Genomic DNA, 14,558 nt, shown 5'->3' with positions numbered 1-14,558 from the left:
AATTTGAAGTAGAACTGATGTTAATAAAATACATTATGAAGAGAACTGAGTGGATTAGGGGATTGATCCTGAGAACACTGCTCTTTATATGGGCCAGATCAGTATTGAAAGCAAGCCAATGGCAAAGCTGGGGACTAGATCTCAGAAGTCTGGCTCTCAACCCCCAGCACTAACTACAGTGAAAACCACCCGAACAACAAATGATCCAGGTTAAAACCCCAGTGACCGAAGGAGTTGAAATCACTGGTGTAAGTAGACAACAGACAGTTTAAAAAAGAATAGACACCAAGTAATTTTCAGGTATGCTTGAAATGTCTTGACAGTCAAAGCTGCTGTTTGATTCAGCATCTCAGTTGACATTCTGTCTATCATTCCTGCCATACTAGGTTAAGATTCTTTCAGGCTTTTCTTTGTTAGTTTTGTTTTCATTTGGAATCATCTAGGTTCAGAGTTACAGGAATAATCTATCTAATGCTCCCTAAGGACTAGGCTGAAAACCCTGTGGCCCCACAACTCCATTCATAAAGAAACTCACACAGTTCTATTATATTGGGTACACGGAAAAACTCACTTACTTCTGAGGTCTGAATGCCAAATCTTGTATGTACCAAAAACTCAAAATTGCTACAGTATAGCACGGCACCAACTGTCTCTCTCTGAGGCCAGGTTGGGCACTGACTTTTGTTCATTGCCTCAATAGCTTTGCTTGGGCTTGAGGATGTCACAATGAAGGCTGTGGTGCAATTGCCATGACAACCAGGTGTTAACTCACAAAAAGGGGGTGATGTAGTGGCTGTTATATATGTGTGCATCCTGCCTGCCCCTGCCCTGCCCATTTGTTTATGACTATGTGCCCTCTCTAGAGACTAGCCCAAAAAGATTAATAAAAGCTTCAAGTTTAGGGAGAACTGGTGGTAATTCTCTTTGTGCTCAAGTGACAGAGGCCTATTTTTGGAGCTGAAGATCCCGAGTTCTGCTTCCCATGTTTGGCTAACAGCCGGCGTCTCTGGTGTCTGTCTGCAGTCAGCCCTGGTTCAGTAAAAGTAGTCCATCACAGAAGGTGTAGTTCATCACATGACAGGTAGCTAGAGAGAGGAGGATAGAACAGGTGAATCAGGAGATCTGGGTTCTTTTTATGGTTCTGCTTCGACTGACTGTGACTTGTAGAAATTGCTTAACATCTGTGCCCTAGGGACTGACTGCAGAGAATATTTCAATGATCTACTTTGTCTTTTGAAGTAAAGTACCTGTTGAAGAAAAGCATTATATATCTTTTTCATCAAGCCATACATTGTACAAATACGTTTATAGTTATAAACTGACAACTGCTCTAAATATCAGATATTAAAGCAATACCCTAATGAACTCTTTCTGATCCTTTCATCATCAAATATTGAAGTGCCAAACATTTATTAAACAACAGAACACCCTTGTGAAGTAATTAATTATTATTAACCTCATTTTGGTGGAGTGAGTGTAAGTGGTGTCAGGGAAGTCAGTGACAGAGGTGGGAACTGAATTCAAATTTTGACTTTCACACCCTTGGTCTAACTACTAAAAAACACTGATATGGTCTTAAGACATTTTGTGTTACTGACTACAGGTTAACGGCCCTTACTTTTAAAAATAAAACTGCTTCATGGATGTGATATCTCAAACTTTACTTGGCACATACTACATAGATATGTAATACTACTATGTACAAAAGGGCTTAGTTACCTTAAGTTCCCTTGGCCATTTGTCATTCACTCTAATTCCCTTAGTGTGGTATGCTACATGAAATGTTGTAGCAAGAGTGTCTCTCTTTTGGCTTTTTAAAACATATAATTAAGCATCGGTCTCTGCTGCTGTGGGTCTTAATTTGTATCTGATGTGATTTCTACATTCTTCCCAGAAAGCACCACATATGAGATTGCCAAACACGATGGGTGTGATCAAGACGTGAGCCCAGCTAAACATTAGTGCCCTGCCTTAGCTGTTCTGAAAGCCAGAGGTGCATGGTTCTGCAGTGATTACAAGGAAGCTGTTGAAGTAGAAATTATTGCCATGGAGCTGCTGTCACAGAGGTTTCAGGAGTGTTCCAGAACTTGGATGGTGAAGGAGATGGATTGTTGTGGCTGGATTCTTAGGAGGGGTTTTTCCTCAAAGGGTTCAGCAGTCTGGTGTGTTGGGAGCTGTTATTTCCACAAGTGCTTGGCCTAATTTGTGCCCACAGCTTCTGCAAGCAGTGGCTGGTAAAGAGCCTTATCTGCCAGAACCGAGGTCATGTAATAGATGATTCTGCTTCTTTCTGTGCAGGAAAGTAAGTACAGATGTTCATTTAGTCTAGTCACACACAAAAAAACCACAGTGTGGAGCAGACAGGTATTCTCTCCATTTTAAAGATGGATAAACTGCGGCACAGTGAGAATTAATACTGATAAATAGCCTATTAAATATCAAACATTAAATGTATCACCTTTTTATTTATATGCAACACTTTTTATTCATCTCATGTAATAGAACTGTCATAGTCACATGTACATTAATCAATGATATAATGCTTCCCTCTCTTAGTTTCTCCAAGTCTTTCTCCCAGTATCCTCGTTTATTATTTATTTATATTCTTTGAAAAGAACACAGAAAACAAGAAAAAACTGGTCTATTTTATTTATCTATTACAACTTAATATTTGTCAAAAAAGAACATGAAATCCCTGATAGCACAGTAGGAACTGTCATACAGAGCGAGTCATTTAACAGGCTCTTAGTACTGCTTCCTCTCTCTAGTTTTTAAAGTCTTTTTTCTGACTCTACATTGGTTTTAGTTTCTAATTTTATTTTCACTTTTTTGTCAGTTTTGCAGAGATATGCACATGACCCCTGAAAGCACATATTTGTTGTAGTTGTGTGCTTTTTCAGATATCCAAGTCATGTGTAACTCACAGAGTGATTTTGTGTGGTAACATGCTGAAAAACTTAACCCATTTTAATTCAACAACAAACTAAACAGAATGACTGATGGCTGTGGAGGTGGGAAGATGGCAGAATGCAACTCATTCATCAGAATAGCTCGATATTCATAGATTATAAACAAATGTTCTCTATTACTAACTGCTGTTGGCAAGAGATTTGTGTATCTGGCAATGTGGGCATCATGGCAAATTTTAGTAAAAGTCATAGAAAGGTCATAGTTATGTTAAAAATAACCAAATTTGGTTGTATCCAAATTAACCCCTTTAACTTTGTAACAATAGTAATCATCAGATACCTTCTCCCTACCAAAGCACTCAGCATACAGTACAACTGTATTGTTCAGTTACATTACATATTTATGTATGCACACACGTGTGTGTGTGTGTGTGTAAATAAAATTAAAGCCTTTACGAAAAATAGAAATGTAATTTCTAAGATATAAACAATTTTGATTGAAAAAGATGTTGAGAAGATAACAACCCAGAAGAAAAGATGGGAGAGGGATTTGGAGAAAGAAATTGATCTGCATGAGTGGGTATATATAAATTTAGTGTGTAAATGACAGTAGACTTCAGTTAAGATCCATCATATTGTTGCTGCTAGAGAAAAGCTCTGTTAGAGAGATTGTGGAGGAAATGGGAACATACTTGCACACGTGGTAGTTGTGTCCAGGAATTAGAAAGTTTTGAGAGGAAATTATTAAAGAGATCCATCTTATGACAAAATGCTGGCTTCTTAGAGATCCCCTGACCTCCTTCCTTAATGCTCCAGTAAAGGATCTGCATTTTAAACAGAATGACAAAGTATTTTCTTCTTATTGCTAGCAGCTAGACTTTGTACTGCACATTACTGGAAAAATGTGACTCCTCCTCCTATGGAATTGTATTATATGAATAGGGTGTGTTATATAAGAAAGTAAAATGTGGGCTGTCCGTGTAGAGGAAAAGCTTTCACACCAAGTACTTACACAAGTGAAACTCCAGAAAGAGGATTGGTTTTTAGAAATTTGGTCATCCTTTTTAACATACTCAGAGGAGGAGAACTCAGTCAGCAAACCAAAATCTTTAGCCAGGTTCTCTGAATATTAATCTGATCCCGAATAAGTAATAAATAATGTATAATTAGTATGATTACAACCAGTAATGTAACTTTGCCTTAATACCAAAAATACAAATAAATTAAAAGAACCAAAATACTGACAGTTTTTCCAGCACTTATGGAATAAACTTGTCTCCAGTGGTTTCAGGAAGACCAGGATGAAATGGTTAAGTCAGATCACCAGTGGTATAAGAACAGTAAGAAAAATTGTATGCGCAGTGCTAAAAGTGGTAAGCTCTGGACACTTTCCTTTTCCTAGAAACACTTCTTGGTACAGTAAATCCTCACTTAAAGTTGTCCCGGTTAACGTTGCTGATCAATTAGGGAACATGCTTGTTTAAAGTTGTGCAATGCTCCCTTTTAACGTCGTTTGGCAGCTGCCTGCTTTGTCCACTGCTTGCAGGAAGAGCAGCCCGTTGTAGCTAGCTGGTGGGGGCTTGGAACCGGGGTGGATCAGCAGCCCCCCTATCAGCTCCCTACTCCCCTAAGGTCCCTGTGCTGCAGCCGCCCAGCAGGCTATCAGTTGCAGGCTATCAATTGCCAGCAGTTCAACTGTCCCTTCCCCCACTGCCATGTGCTGCTCCTGCCCTATGCCTTGGAGCTGCTCCCAGAGACTCCTGCTTGCTTTGCGGTGGAGGATGGGGGGGCTAATGTCAGGGTGTCCCCCTGCTCCTGCACCCCGCTTACCCCTTCTCCATATAGAGCAGGGAGGGGACACCGGTGGAGAGAGACAGAGAGTGCTTGGGGCAGCAGCTGCTGTCTCAACTTCCTGATCCACTTAAAAAGACAATGCACTTAAGAGTGGGTCATCTTACTTAAAGGGGCAGTGTGCATCTCTCTCTCTCTCTCCCACAAACAAGGTGTGTGTCTGTCTCTGTCTGCTGTGTTCCTATACACAGTGATTTTTTAATCAATGAGGTTCAAGGGAAGATTTATCAGGAAAGTGTTCACCTGTTAAAGCAAGACACATGGGATATGAAACATTGCTCACCTCTGGTGGAACCTCTCACCCCATCACAGAACTCTGGTCCATGATTACAATAATAAGCCACCTCTGTTCAAATAATCATCCAGTCCGGCCTGCTTCCTTCCCTACAGCTTGCCTGAATCCCAGCTCTAACCAGACTTGAATTTCCCCTGGCATTAGCTATTGCAGTTCCCTTCTCTCTGTTCTATTTGAGCCCCAGCTCCCCAGGTTCCCACCTCTGCTGGATGCTATTGACACTGTGAGGGAGTGCTCACCCCACACCTGCCCCTGAAAGGGTTAAGGTGGCTAGACAGGCCAATTAACCACCTAAGATGCACCTGGAGGAGGAGCCAGGGAGCAATGAGAACTAATTAAAGGGTGAAGCTGAACAGGAACAGGTGGGGTTGGTATAAAGCAAGGTAGCTTAGGGCAGAAGGGGACTGCAGGGAGGAGGTCTGCAGTCACTCTCTGAGGCTAGGGAGAGGTGGGGGGCTCTTGGCCAGGAGGGAAGGGTGTAGCCGGAGAAGGGTAGAGGAGGAGACTGATAGAGGCAACATAGGAAGCAATCCAAGGAAACAGAAACAAGGCATGGGACAGGGTAGACCGTAGCTGCTGGTTTTAGGGTCCCTGGGCTGGAACCCAAAGATGAGGGTGAGCCCACGTTCCCCTACCAGCCACCGGGGATGTGGCACCATAGAGGGGCAATGAATTGGAAGAATGCCTGGGGCAGTTGGTGACACTTGGTACACAAACCTCCCAGAAAGGACAAACTACAGTGACCTAGCCAGAGGGCCAAGCCACAAAGAGGGAACCATCGAGTTCAGGTAGAGAGAGTGTCATACAGTGAGCACTCGCAGGCAGGGGCTTCAGAAAGGCAGAGCTAATTCCAAGCTGCAGCCACAAGGAGGTGCCCCATTGGGAGTGAGAGCACACTCTGACAGTGTGGACACTTGTAGATGGGAGGGAAGAGGTAGATGTGGTATATCTTGAATTTAGTAAGGCTTTTGATACTGTCTTGCGTGACCTTCTCATAAACAAACTAGGAAAATACTACCTAGATGGAGCTACTATAAGGTGGGTGCATAGCTGGTTGGAAAACTGTTCCCAGAGAATAGTTATCAGTGGATCACAGTCAAGCTGGAAGAGCATATCAAGGATCAGTTTTGGCTGCAAGGATCAGTTTTGACTCTAGTTCTATTCAATATCTTCATCAGTGATTTAGATAATGGCATAGAGAGGACATTTATAAAGTTTGTGGACGATACCAAATTGGGAGGGATTGAAAGTGCTTTGGAGGATAGGATTAAAATTCAAAATGATCAGACAAACTGGAGAAATGGTCTGAAGTAAATAAGATAAAATTCAATAAGGACAAATTACACGCGGAGGTATTCTGCACCAAAAAATAAAAAATTCTGCCCACAATGTTTGAAAATTCTGCAAAATTCTACATATCTTTCTTGTCAAAATAACACAATATAATCATGCCAGTTTCAATTATTTTGGTAATTTATTTCAAGATATCTGTCAGTATGTAGAGACCAAAAAAGAAAAAGAAAAAAAAAAGAAAATATTCTGGCAAAGTTGTTTTTGACAGATTCCTTACTAGGCATATTCATACAGAACTTTGTGTAATTCATTTATATTACAATACAGAACTGTAATTCCTGCACCTGTAAGAAGCAGGGCAAAGGCTTGGGGAGTCAGGGGTAATGGAGGACCTCAGGGAGAGAGAAGGAACCTAGGAGTGAAACTGGAGAGTGTTGGGTGTGGGTGGGAGGTTTTTCTTCATGGGGGGTGGGATTGTTAGGGTGTTGGGAAGCCTCCCCCATGCAGACTCTGGATGACCCCAAGCCTGTCCCATTCAGTCAGGCACATCTGCCCCATCCCCACACCCCTCATCCCCACGGGTCTCTGCAGCCCCCTCCCCCCTCCCCAGGCTCAACGCTGTCACCCAACTAGCTCCTGAGCCCATGTGCCAGTCTGTCCCCCCTACAAGTCATTCTGAATCCCAGTCTGTGACCCCCCAGCAGCCCTGTGTGCCCCACTCTGTCCTAAACTGCCTCCACGGGCAAGGTGCTGCTCATGGGGGAATTCTGCATCACTGGGCATAGGCAAGGGAGGTTTAGTTTGGATGTTAGGAAAAACTTCCTAACTGTCTGGGTAGTTAATCACTAGAATAAATTGCTTAGGGAGGTTGTGGAATATCCATCATTGGAGATTTTTAAGAGCAGGTTACACAACGACCTGTCAGGAATGGTCTAGGTAATACTTAATCTTGCCATGATTGCATGGAACTTGACTAATGACCTCTCGAGGTACTTTCCAGTCCTATGATTCAGACACCTTCTCACACTCCGAAGTGTAACCACATCACCCCAGTCCTTAAATATCTCCATTGGCTCCCTGTTTATAGAAGAATGTGGTTACAATTCACCCTATATTTCAAAATCCTTCCATGCGCTGTCTGCAACTTTTCTGGATCAAACAGGTGACTTTCCACAAATGAAATTAGAGACAATTTGAGAAACTCACCAGGACTTTCCCAGGGAATTGATTGCTGACCCTGAGGTTGGTCTGATAAACTTTGATCTGTACAGGAGAGGTATTGTTCTCCTGGAAGTAGACTTCAAAGTCCACCAGTCCCTCTGCCTTCTCGCACAGAGCCGTGAGCTGGTAGTGGCAGGTGCCCTTGGAAGTTGTATCTCTGCCCATCAAAGGTAGCATAGCACAGATTCCTTGTCACAGAGCAGGTGGCGTAGCTGGAAGGGTAACAGCCCCGTATGCCATTCACTAGCCCGCATCTCTCTGAACGTTTGCATGTAGCACCCACACATTCGACTTGTCTAGTGGCTGCATTGCACATGCACCATGTCCCACATGCCTTGTCGACTCAGAAGCTCTCACTGGGGGCATGGGGCACCCTTTAAACTGGCACCCACAGCTGCCCTGTGGGATGCATTTGCCCTGGCTCAGCACAAAACCATCCTTGCACTGGCAGCTTTCTACGCAGGGATCTTGGCAGCTGCTGGGGGCTGACTGGTCCACACACGTGGCTGGGCAGGCTGTTCCACAGAGCTGGTACTGGCTGTTCTCCAGGGGGCACTGCATGGCTGGAGAGTGAAGGACCCACAGATTTAGCAGCAAGTTCTCTCCATGAAAAAGCAGCATTTAAAATAGACAGAAAGGGACGTCTCTAATGGGGCACAGAGAGCTCTCCAATCCCACTCACCTCAAGAAGAGTCAATGATGCTCATCACATTGCAGGAGGTGCCTGGCACCCTAAAGGATCAGGCCCATAAAGGGATGATTGACTTAAAAATTGGCATCAACTTATCTCAGACTCCCATGTGTCATCGGCAGATGTTATATATTCACAGTGAGAGCCACCTTAGAAATACCATAGACAGACAGGCAGAGATACTGTAGGTACAGTACAACCCAGAGTCCTCATATCCCAACCACTGCTCAAAGCACTAGGCCACACTCCCTCCTAAGGAGAAGAATAGAATGCAGGAGTGCTGACCCCCAGACCCGTTTATATAATGTTGGCATTCAAATCTGTACTCACGGCATCTGGCCAGCTGCCTCCATTCCCCAATTCTGACCCCCTCCAGCTGGCAGGCGTCCGCGTAGGCCTTCAGGGCCTCACACAGGGCCTTTCTGTAGTTGTCGTTGTGGCACAGATCATACATGCAGTTGTCCAATAGACTGTAGGATCCAGCTTGATGTGGCACTGGCTGAAGGGCCCATCTGAGACCTTGGTTATCAGGCTGCACGAGGCCTCCTCCTTGTACTTTCTGGCTATGCTGGGGGCACAGGGTCTGCAACCTCCAATGCAATTGTGCCAGCAAAACTGATCCTCATCTTCCACTTCCCAGTTTTGCTCCTGGAGTATGGCACTGGGATCCTGATCCTCGGCTGGGGTCCAGAAGTCATCGGAAGGGTCCCCATTATAATTGCTGCATAGACCGCACAGGCTCTCAGAGAAGTCATTAGGGACGGTGACCCTCAGGTGTTTGTTCCAGTCGTAGGACACTCTGAGGTAGAAGTCGGTGCGGAGGACGAGGGAGGTGCCGCTCTGATAGAGACGAAGGGCCCCATTGTTGAGGGAGATGGGTAAGTGGGCCCTGGTGTTATTCACCTTCATGGTGAGAAAGAAAGGGCAAAGGTCATAATCGATGGCACTAGTCATTTACATTTCATTCTGACCTCTGCTCAGATTAGCAATGGGCCCCATCCAAAATTTTCAGTGAATCTGGTCCCAAATCGGAGACAGAAATAATTTATAGCATCATGTTAGATAGAACTGGCTGGAGAAAAGTAATTCTTTATGGTGGAGGATTTCAATATTTCGAAAATTGGTTCCGTCCCAATTTAGAATAAATCTAATCAATTGCAAAATTTTCTCTGAAGGGAAATGGAGACCTGGCTCTGAGGCAATCCTGCTGGCAAGATGCCAAAGAGCCAGGTCAGCAATCTGGGAGAAAACCAGGTGGCTTTTGGAATTTGCATGGTTTCCATCAGAACATCATTGAAATTGGACCATCTCTTCAAAGCCTTTTGATTGTCACAAATTGGCAAATACTGAAGAAAAACTATTTCATTGGGATTTCAAAAGGACTAAGACTAGGAATTGGTGAGGCCAACCATGCGGGAGGGGGACGGCTCTGGTTAGAGCCTTTAGGGAGCCACCCCGTGGGGGAGGGGTCTATGGTGCCAATCTCAAGAGATCAAAAATTGTGAGTCAGACCCTAAAACTCATGAGATCGGCCCCCAAAAATAAAGAGCTTCTTTTAAAAGGACTGCACTGTGAATTGCGGCCTGTCTTTTGATGTTAGAACTCTCCCTGCCCACCTCAATGTGACAATTCGTGTTGCCCACTCTCCTCAATTTATAGGGGAAGGGGATTTTGGTCCCTGTTGCAGGAGCTGTCACCCCCACATTTGCCTGTCCCCTGTGCAGTAATTAATCCTGTCCCCCAGTTCCCCCTTCTATTCTCTCTGCACCCATTCCCCCCATCAGTTCAGCCACCTCAGTAACCCCCCATTGCCCACCCTCCATCGGTCCAGTCCCCCCGCCCCACCCCAGCCCACATCCCCATCAGTCCAACACCCCCAGTTCAGCTCCCCATTCTCCACCCCAGCAGTACAGCTCCCCTCAGTTCAGCCCCCCAGCCCCCACCTCCATCAATCCCACGTCAGTTCAGCCCCAGCCTCCGCCCCAGCAATCCCAGACTCCCACCTGCTCAACTCAGCCCCCCACAGCCTCTCCTCTGCTCCTCCTGGGATTTTTCACCCCCCCCCCCGTTCCAGGGAGGCCTGCAATGGGTTGGGAGCAGCTCCTGGGGCTCCTCACCCCCATTTGCCCCTTCCCAGGGTGGGTGCTGTGGGTGGGGGAGGAGCATAGGAGCTGTCCCATCCCGTTGCTCATGGGACACGGGAAGGGAGGGAGCGGCACCACCCTGGGCAGCTGGACTCTTTGCTCCCCCAATCAGAGCGGTGAGCGGAGAGGAGCGACTTTGCTGGCTCCCAGCGGGGCTGGACTTCACCAGGGGCCTGGAGCTTTTCGCGCCATCACCAGACAAGCCCTAGCCCCCCGGCAAAACCCCGGCACTTGTGAAAAAAACACAAGACTGGGGCTGGGCCTGTGTCAGCTGTAGCCATTAAGGAACAGCTCCTGAGGGAGAGGGGGCTACGTCGGTTGGAGCCGTTAGGGAGCGGCTCCTGTGGGGGAGCGGGCCGCGCTGGTTAGAGCGTTAGGGAGCGGCTCGTGTGGGGGAGGGGGCTGCGTCGGTTGGAGCCGTTAGGGAGAGGCTCGTGTGGGGGAGGGGGGTGTGTCGGTTGGAGCCGTTAGGGAGCAGCTCCTGTGGGGGAGCGGGCCGCGCTGGTTAGAGCGTTAGGGAGCGGCTCGTGTGGGGGAGGGGGCTGCGTCGGTTGGAGCCGTTAGGGAGAGGCTCGTGTGGGGGAGGGGGCTGTGTCGGTTGGAGCCGTTAGGGAGCAGCTCCTGTGGGGGAGGGGGCCACGCTGGTTAGAGCGTTAGGGAGCGGCTCGTGTGGGGGAGGGGGCTGCGTCGGTTGGAGCCGTTAGGGAGCGGCTCGTGTGGGGGAGGGGGCTGCGTCGGTTGGAGCCGTTAGGGAGCAGCTCCTGTGGGGGACGGGGCTGTGTTGGTTGGCGCTGTTAGTGAGCAACTCTTGTGGGGGGGGAGCCATGTCAGTTAGAGCCATCGGGGTGCAGCTCCTGTGGGGAGGGGTCCATGTCAGTTAATAATCACATTTACTATCTACCACAGCCAGAAAAATCTCATTTTACTGTGAGCACTGATTTAGCTGAATTCTCTGTCAATCTTGATATTGAATGGCAGGAATTCACCAATCATCTATTAAAAGGTAAAGAGGTAACACAGTTCCTAGAACAAACAAAAGGGAATGTGGGAAACTGAACCATCCATATTATGAATACAAACAGGGATATGTTAAGAATTGCCACTGCAGAGAGACAGATAACAGCTTACCATTGGTATGACATATTTTCCGGATGGTCCCCCACAACTACTGTAATGTTACATCCCCTACTATTGCCTTATTCCCTGAATAAGATCCTGCTGATTTTCATTTTCTAAGTATAACAGCATGACTACCTTTCCAGGGGTGGGGAGAGAACCGAAGAGTCCTGACTCCCAGCTCCCTGCTCCAACCCCTAGACTCCACTGCCCTTGCAGGGACACGGTTCATGGAACAAGCCTTGCACCATTAGTGCCTTTCGCCTTTCTACAGAGATTCATGTATTGCCATTGGCAAGTGACAACGGTCTGATCCAACATGGCTGATGAGAGCAGGGCGTGGAGGAAGCGAACGGATAGGATTTAATACCCCAGCAGGGGACGGTACCTTGTAATATATCCCCTTTTTGAAGCACCCACAGATCTGCAGAGCCACGCAGCCCTGGCCATCGAAGAGGAAGCCATCATCGCACTGGCAGCCTTCGGCGCAGGTGTCTGGGCACTTCCTGGCATCGGTGATCCTGGCACAGGTGGTGGTTCAGAGGTCGGCGCACACCTTGTAGTGACTGTTGGCCGGACAGCTCAGAGCTAAAGCAGAGAGAGAAGTAATTGATGGCTGGAGAGATCTCACCCCACACCTTAGAGGGACAGACATGAAGGAGAGGAGAATCTAACAGGGACGAGAGGACCAGGTCACCTTTATAACGGAACATGAAGTTGTTGGTTCCCACCCAAAGGAGTCTCTGAAGAAGCCCAGCGGCCTGGAATGAGATACCTAGAATCACTGTCCCCGCCCTGCAGAGGGAGGGGAGCGAGTGGGACAGGCCCTTGTGCTGTACCAGCATCACAGCACTTACGACAGAAGGAGGTGCTCCTCCAGGTCTGGACGGTGACCCGGGACTCCTGGCAGGCCGTCACGTAGCTGTGGATGCTCTGGCACAGGACCTGGGAGTCCCCATTGCCCAGGCACAGATCATACAGACAGCTGTTGAAATACACAGTGGGGCTGACTGTGCTGTGGCAGGTGGTGAAGGGGCCATCGGGCACCGTGAGCAACCCACAGTATTTGCGCTGTTTGAAGAAGTCCTTCTTCATCTCCTTGCAGACCAGACAGCTGTTCCTGGTGCATCCATCCTCACAGGCCACCCCCGGGATCGGGACTTTCCAGGCAGAACCGAACGCTGCCACGTTAGGGGCCGCCCTTCCATCGGGGAGGAGGAATTCGTCGTCCCAACGCCCGTTGTGGTTCCCGCACAGGCCGCACGTCTGGCCCGGGTAGTTCTCTGGGATGGTGACTCTGGCGTGGTAAACCAGGTCGTAGCTCACAGTGAGGCCGAAGTCCGTTTGCACCAGCACGTTTTCACCATGCTGATATGCTTGGAGCTGCCCATCGGCCACAACCACAGGGAGGTTGTGAGACACCCCGTCCACATGGAAGAGATGGAGCATTCCCTGTGAGTCGGGGGAGTGGATGCTGTAGGGGTGGGTTATGGGCAGAAGATAGGTTCTCAGTGACACCTGGGCAAATCTGTAGTGACTCCACTGAACTCAATTATGTTATGGTCACTTCTGATTTCACTGACCCCAAGGTAAATCCAGGGTCACCTCTTCCAGTGTAATGGCATCAGGGCCTGATTCTGATATCAGTTCCCTGGGCTTACTCTGCAATCATACACTGAGCGCAATGAGCTGAGGGCAGGATTCCGATCTCACTTGTCCCAGAGAAAACCCAGAGAAAATCCAAAGATTCTGCTTTCTTCAGCGGGATGCCTCTGGATTGGCCCTGGTGCCAATTTAGGTCAGGATCAGAACCTGGGTGTCTGACCCCTCCTGCCTGCGCGCAGGAGACAAGTGCTCCTTGCATTGCCACATCAGTGGGGCTGCCCCATTGCAGGATTCAGTCCCCTGGGAACATCTTGAGCAGGACTTACCATGACGAGCCCCTTCCTGTTCTGCAGCAGGGTGAGCATGAGCCCGTAGACCTCCACAGACACCAGCTTGGTGACAGACACCTTCCCATTGCTCCAGGCCACATTCTCCACCTTCATGGCAAAGAATGTCAGGTTCCCGGTGTTGGTGCAGGTCTTGGCCAGGATGTAGGTGCAGGTGCCTTGGAAATCGAAGGCGACCCTATCGAAGGAGAGGTAGTGGGGGTCTCCGGCTGCGTAGCATGTTATGGATCCGACAGGCTGGCATTTCCGGATGCCATTCACTAGCTTGCACTCCTCATTAGGGAGGCTGGACAAAACTTTACAAACCACATCTCCACTGGCCTGGCACACACACTGCTCCTGGCACGTTGGGTGGAAGGTCTCCCCAGCCTTATAATAAAATCCCAAGTAGACACATCCACATTGGGACATAGGGATGCACTCATCACCATTGAGCACAAAGCCCTCATCACACACGCAGCCATCCCAGCACTGGGCCGAGCACTGAACTGGGGCATAGAGGCTGCTACAGGTCGACTGGCAGCCCCGGGTGTAGACCTCACGGTGGCTGTTTTGGGCACAGGAGAGACCTGTCATTGAAACAACAAGACGGTAGCATGCCATAAAAGAAAACTAGATGGATTCTGAACTATGTAACAATGTCAGGGTTGGAGAATGGAGTCTGTTGGGTGCAGTATGGGAAGCTGCCAGGCAAGCTTCCTTCATACTGTGCCTTGCCAGTATGTTGTTGCAGGACCCCTTGTCAGAGGAAAGTTCAGTCTCCATGGCCCCTTCAGCTCTTGGCCTCTTCTGACACTGGCAACTCCAGATATTAGCATGAGCTCTGTGACAGGCTCATATGTACAATAATGACCTGCATGAGACCCACACACTCATGAAATACAGGCCCCATATCACTGGACAACCCACCCTGAGTCAACTTCTACCCCTAGGCAGGGCCTGGATTGGAATTTGCATCCTCCAGGGGACAGGCCCTGAATTCCAATTCCCTGCCCCTGAGCCAGTCAGTTCCCCTGTCTTGGGATCAGATCAGAGCTGGTGCCCCCTAGAGGGGAAAAGCCCCATATCATCTCCCAGGCCCACCCT

The 14,558-nt window shown here is 48.0% G+C and overlaps 1 protein-coding gene and 1 pseudogene across 1 annotated transcript in view; both read right to left on the bottom strand.

Moving 5' to 3' along the window:
• The window catches only part of LOC135977541 (intelectin-like protein), a 30,369-nt gene extending 22,635 nt beyond the window's left edge, over positions 1 to 7,734 (bottom strand). Inside the window, exon 1 of the mRNA XM_065578805.1 lies at positions 7,555 to 7,734. Within this exon, the coding sequence (XP_065434877.1) occupies positions 7,555 to 7,734 (180 nt within the window). The remainder of the gene's footprint in view (positions 1 to 7,554) is intronic.
• Positions 7,735 to 11,343: 3,609 nt separating this feature from the next.
• On the bottom strand, positions 11,344 to 14,048 carry LOC135977540 (IgGFc-binding protein-like; annotated as a pseudogene).
• Between the last annotated feature and the right edge of the window lie 510 nt (positions 14,049 to 14,558).

This window comes from Chrysemys picta, unplaced genomic scaffold (genome assembly GCF_011386835.1).
Source record: "Chrysemys picta bellii isolate R12L10 unplaced genomic scaffold, ASM1138683v2 scaf3, whole genome shotgun sequence".
Lineage (NCBI taxonomy): Eukaryota > Metazoa > Chordata > Testudines > Emydidae > Chrysemys > Chrysemys picta.
Note: the sequence above shows the minus strand (reverse complement) of the source record. Positions and strands in the feature narration are given on the sequence as shown.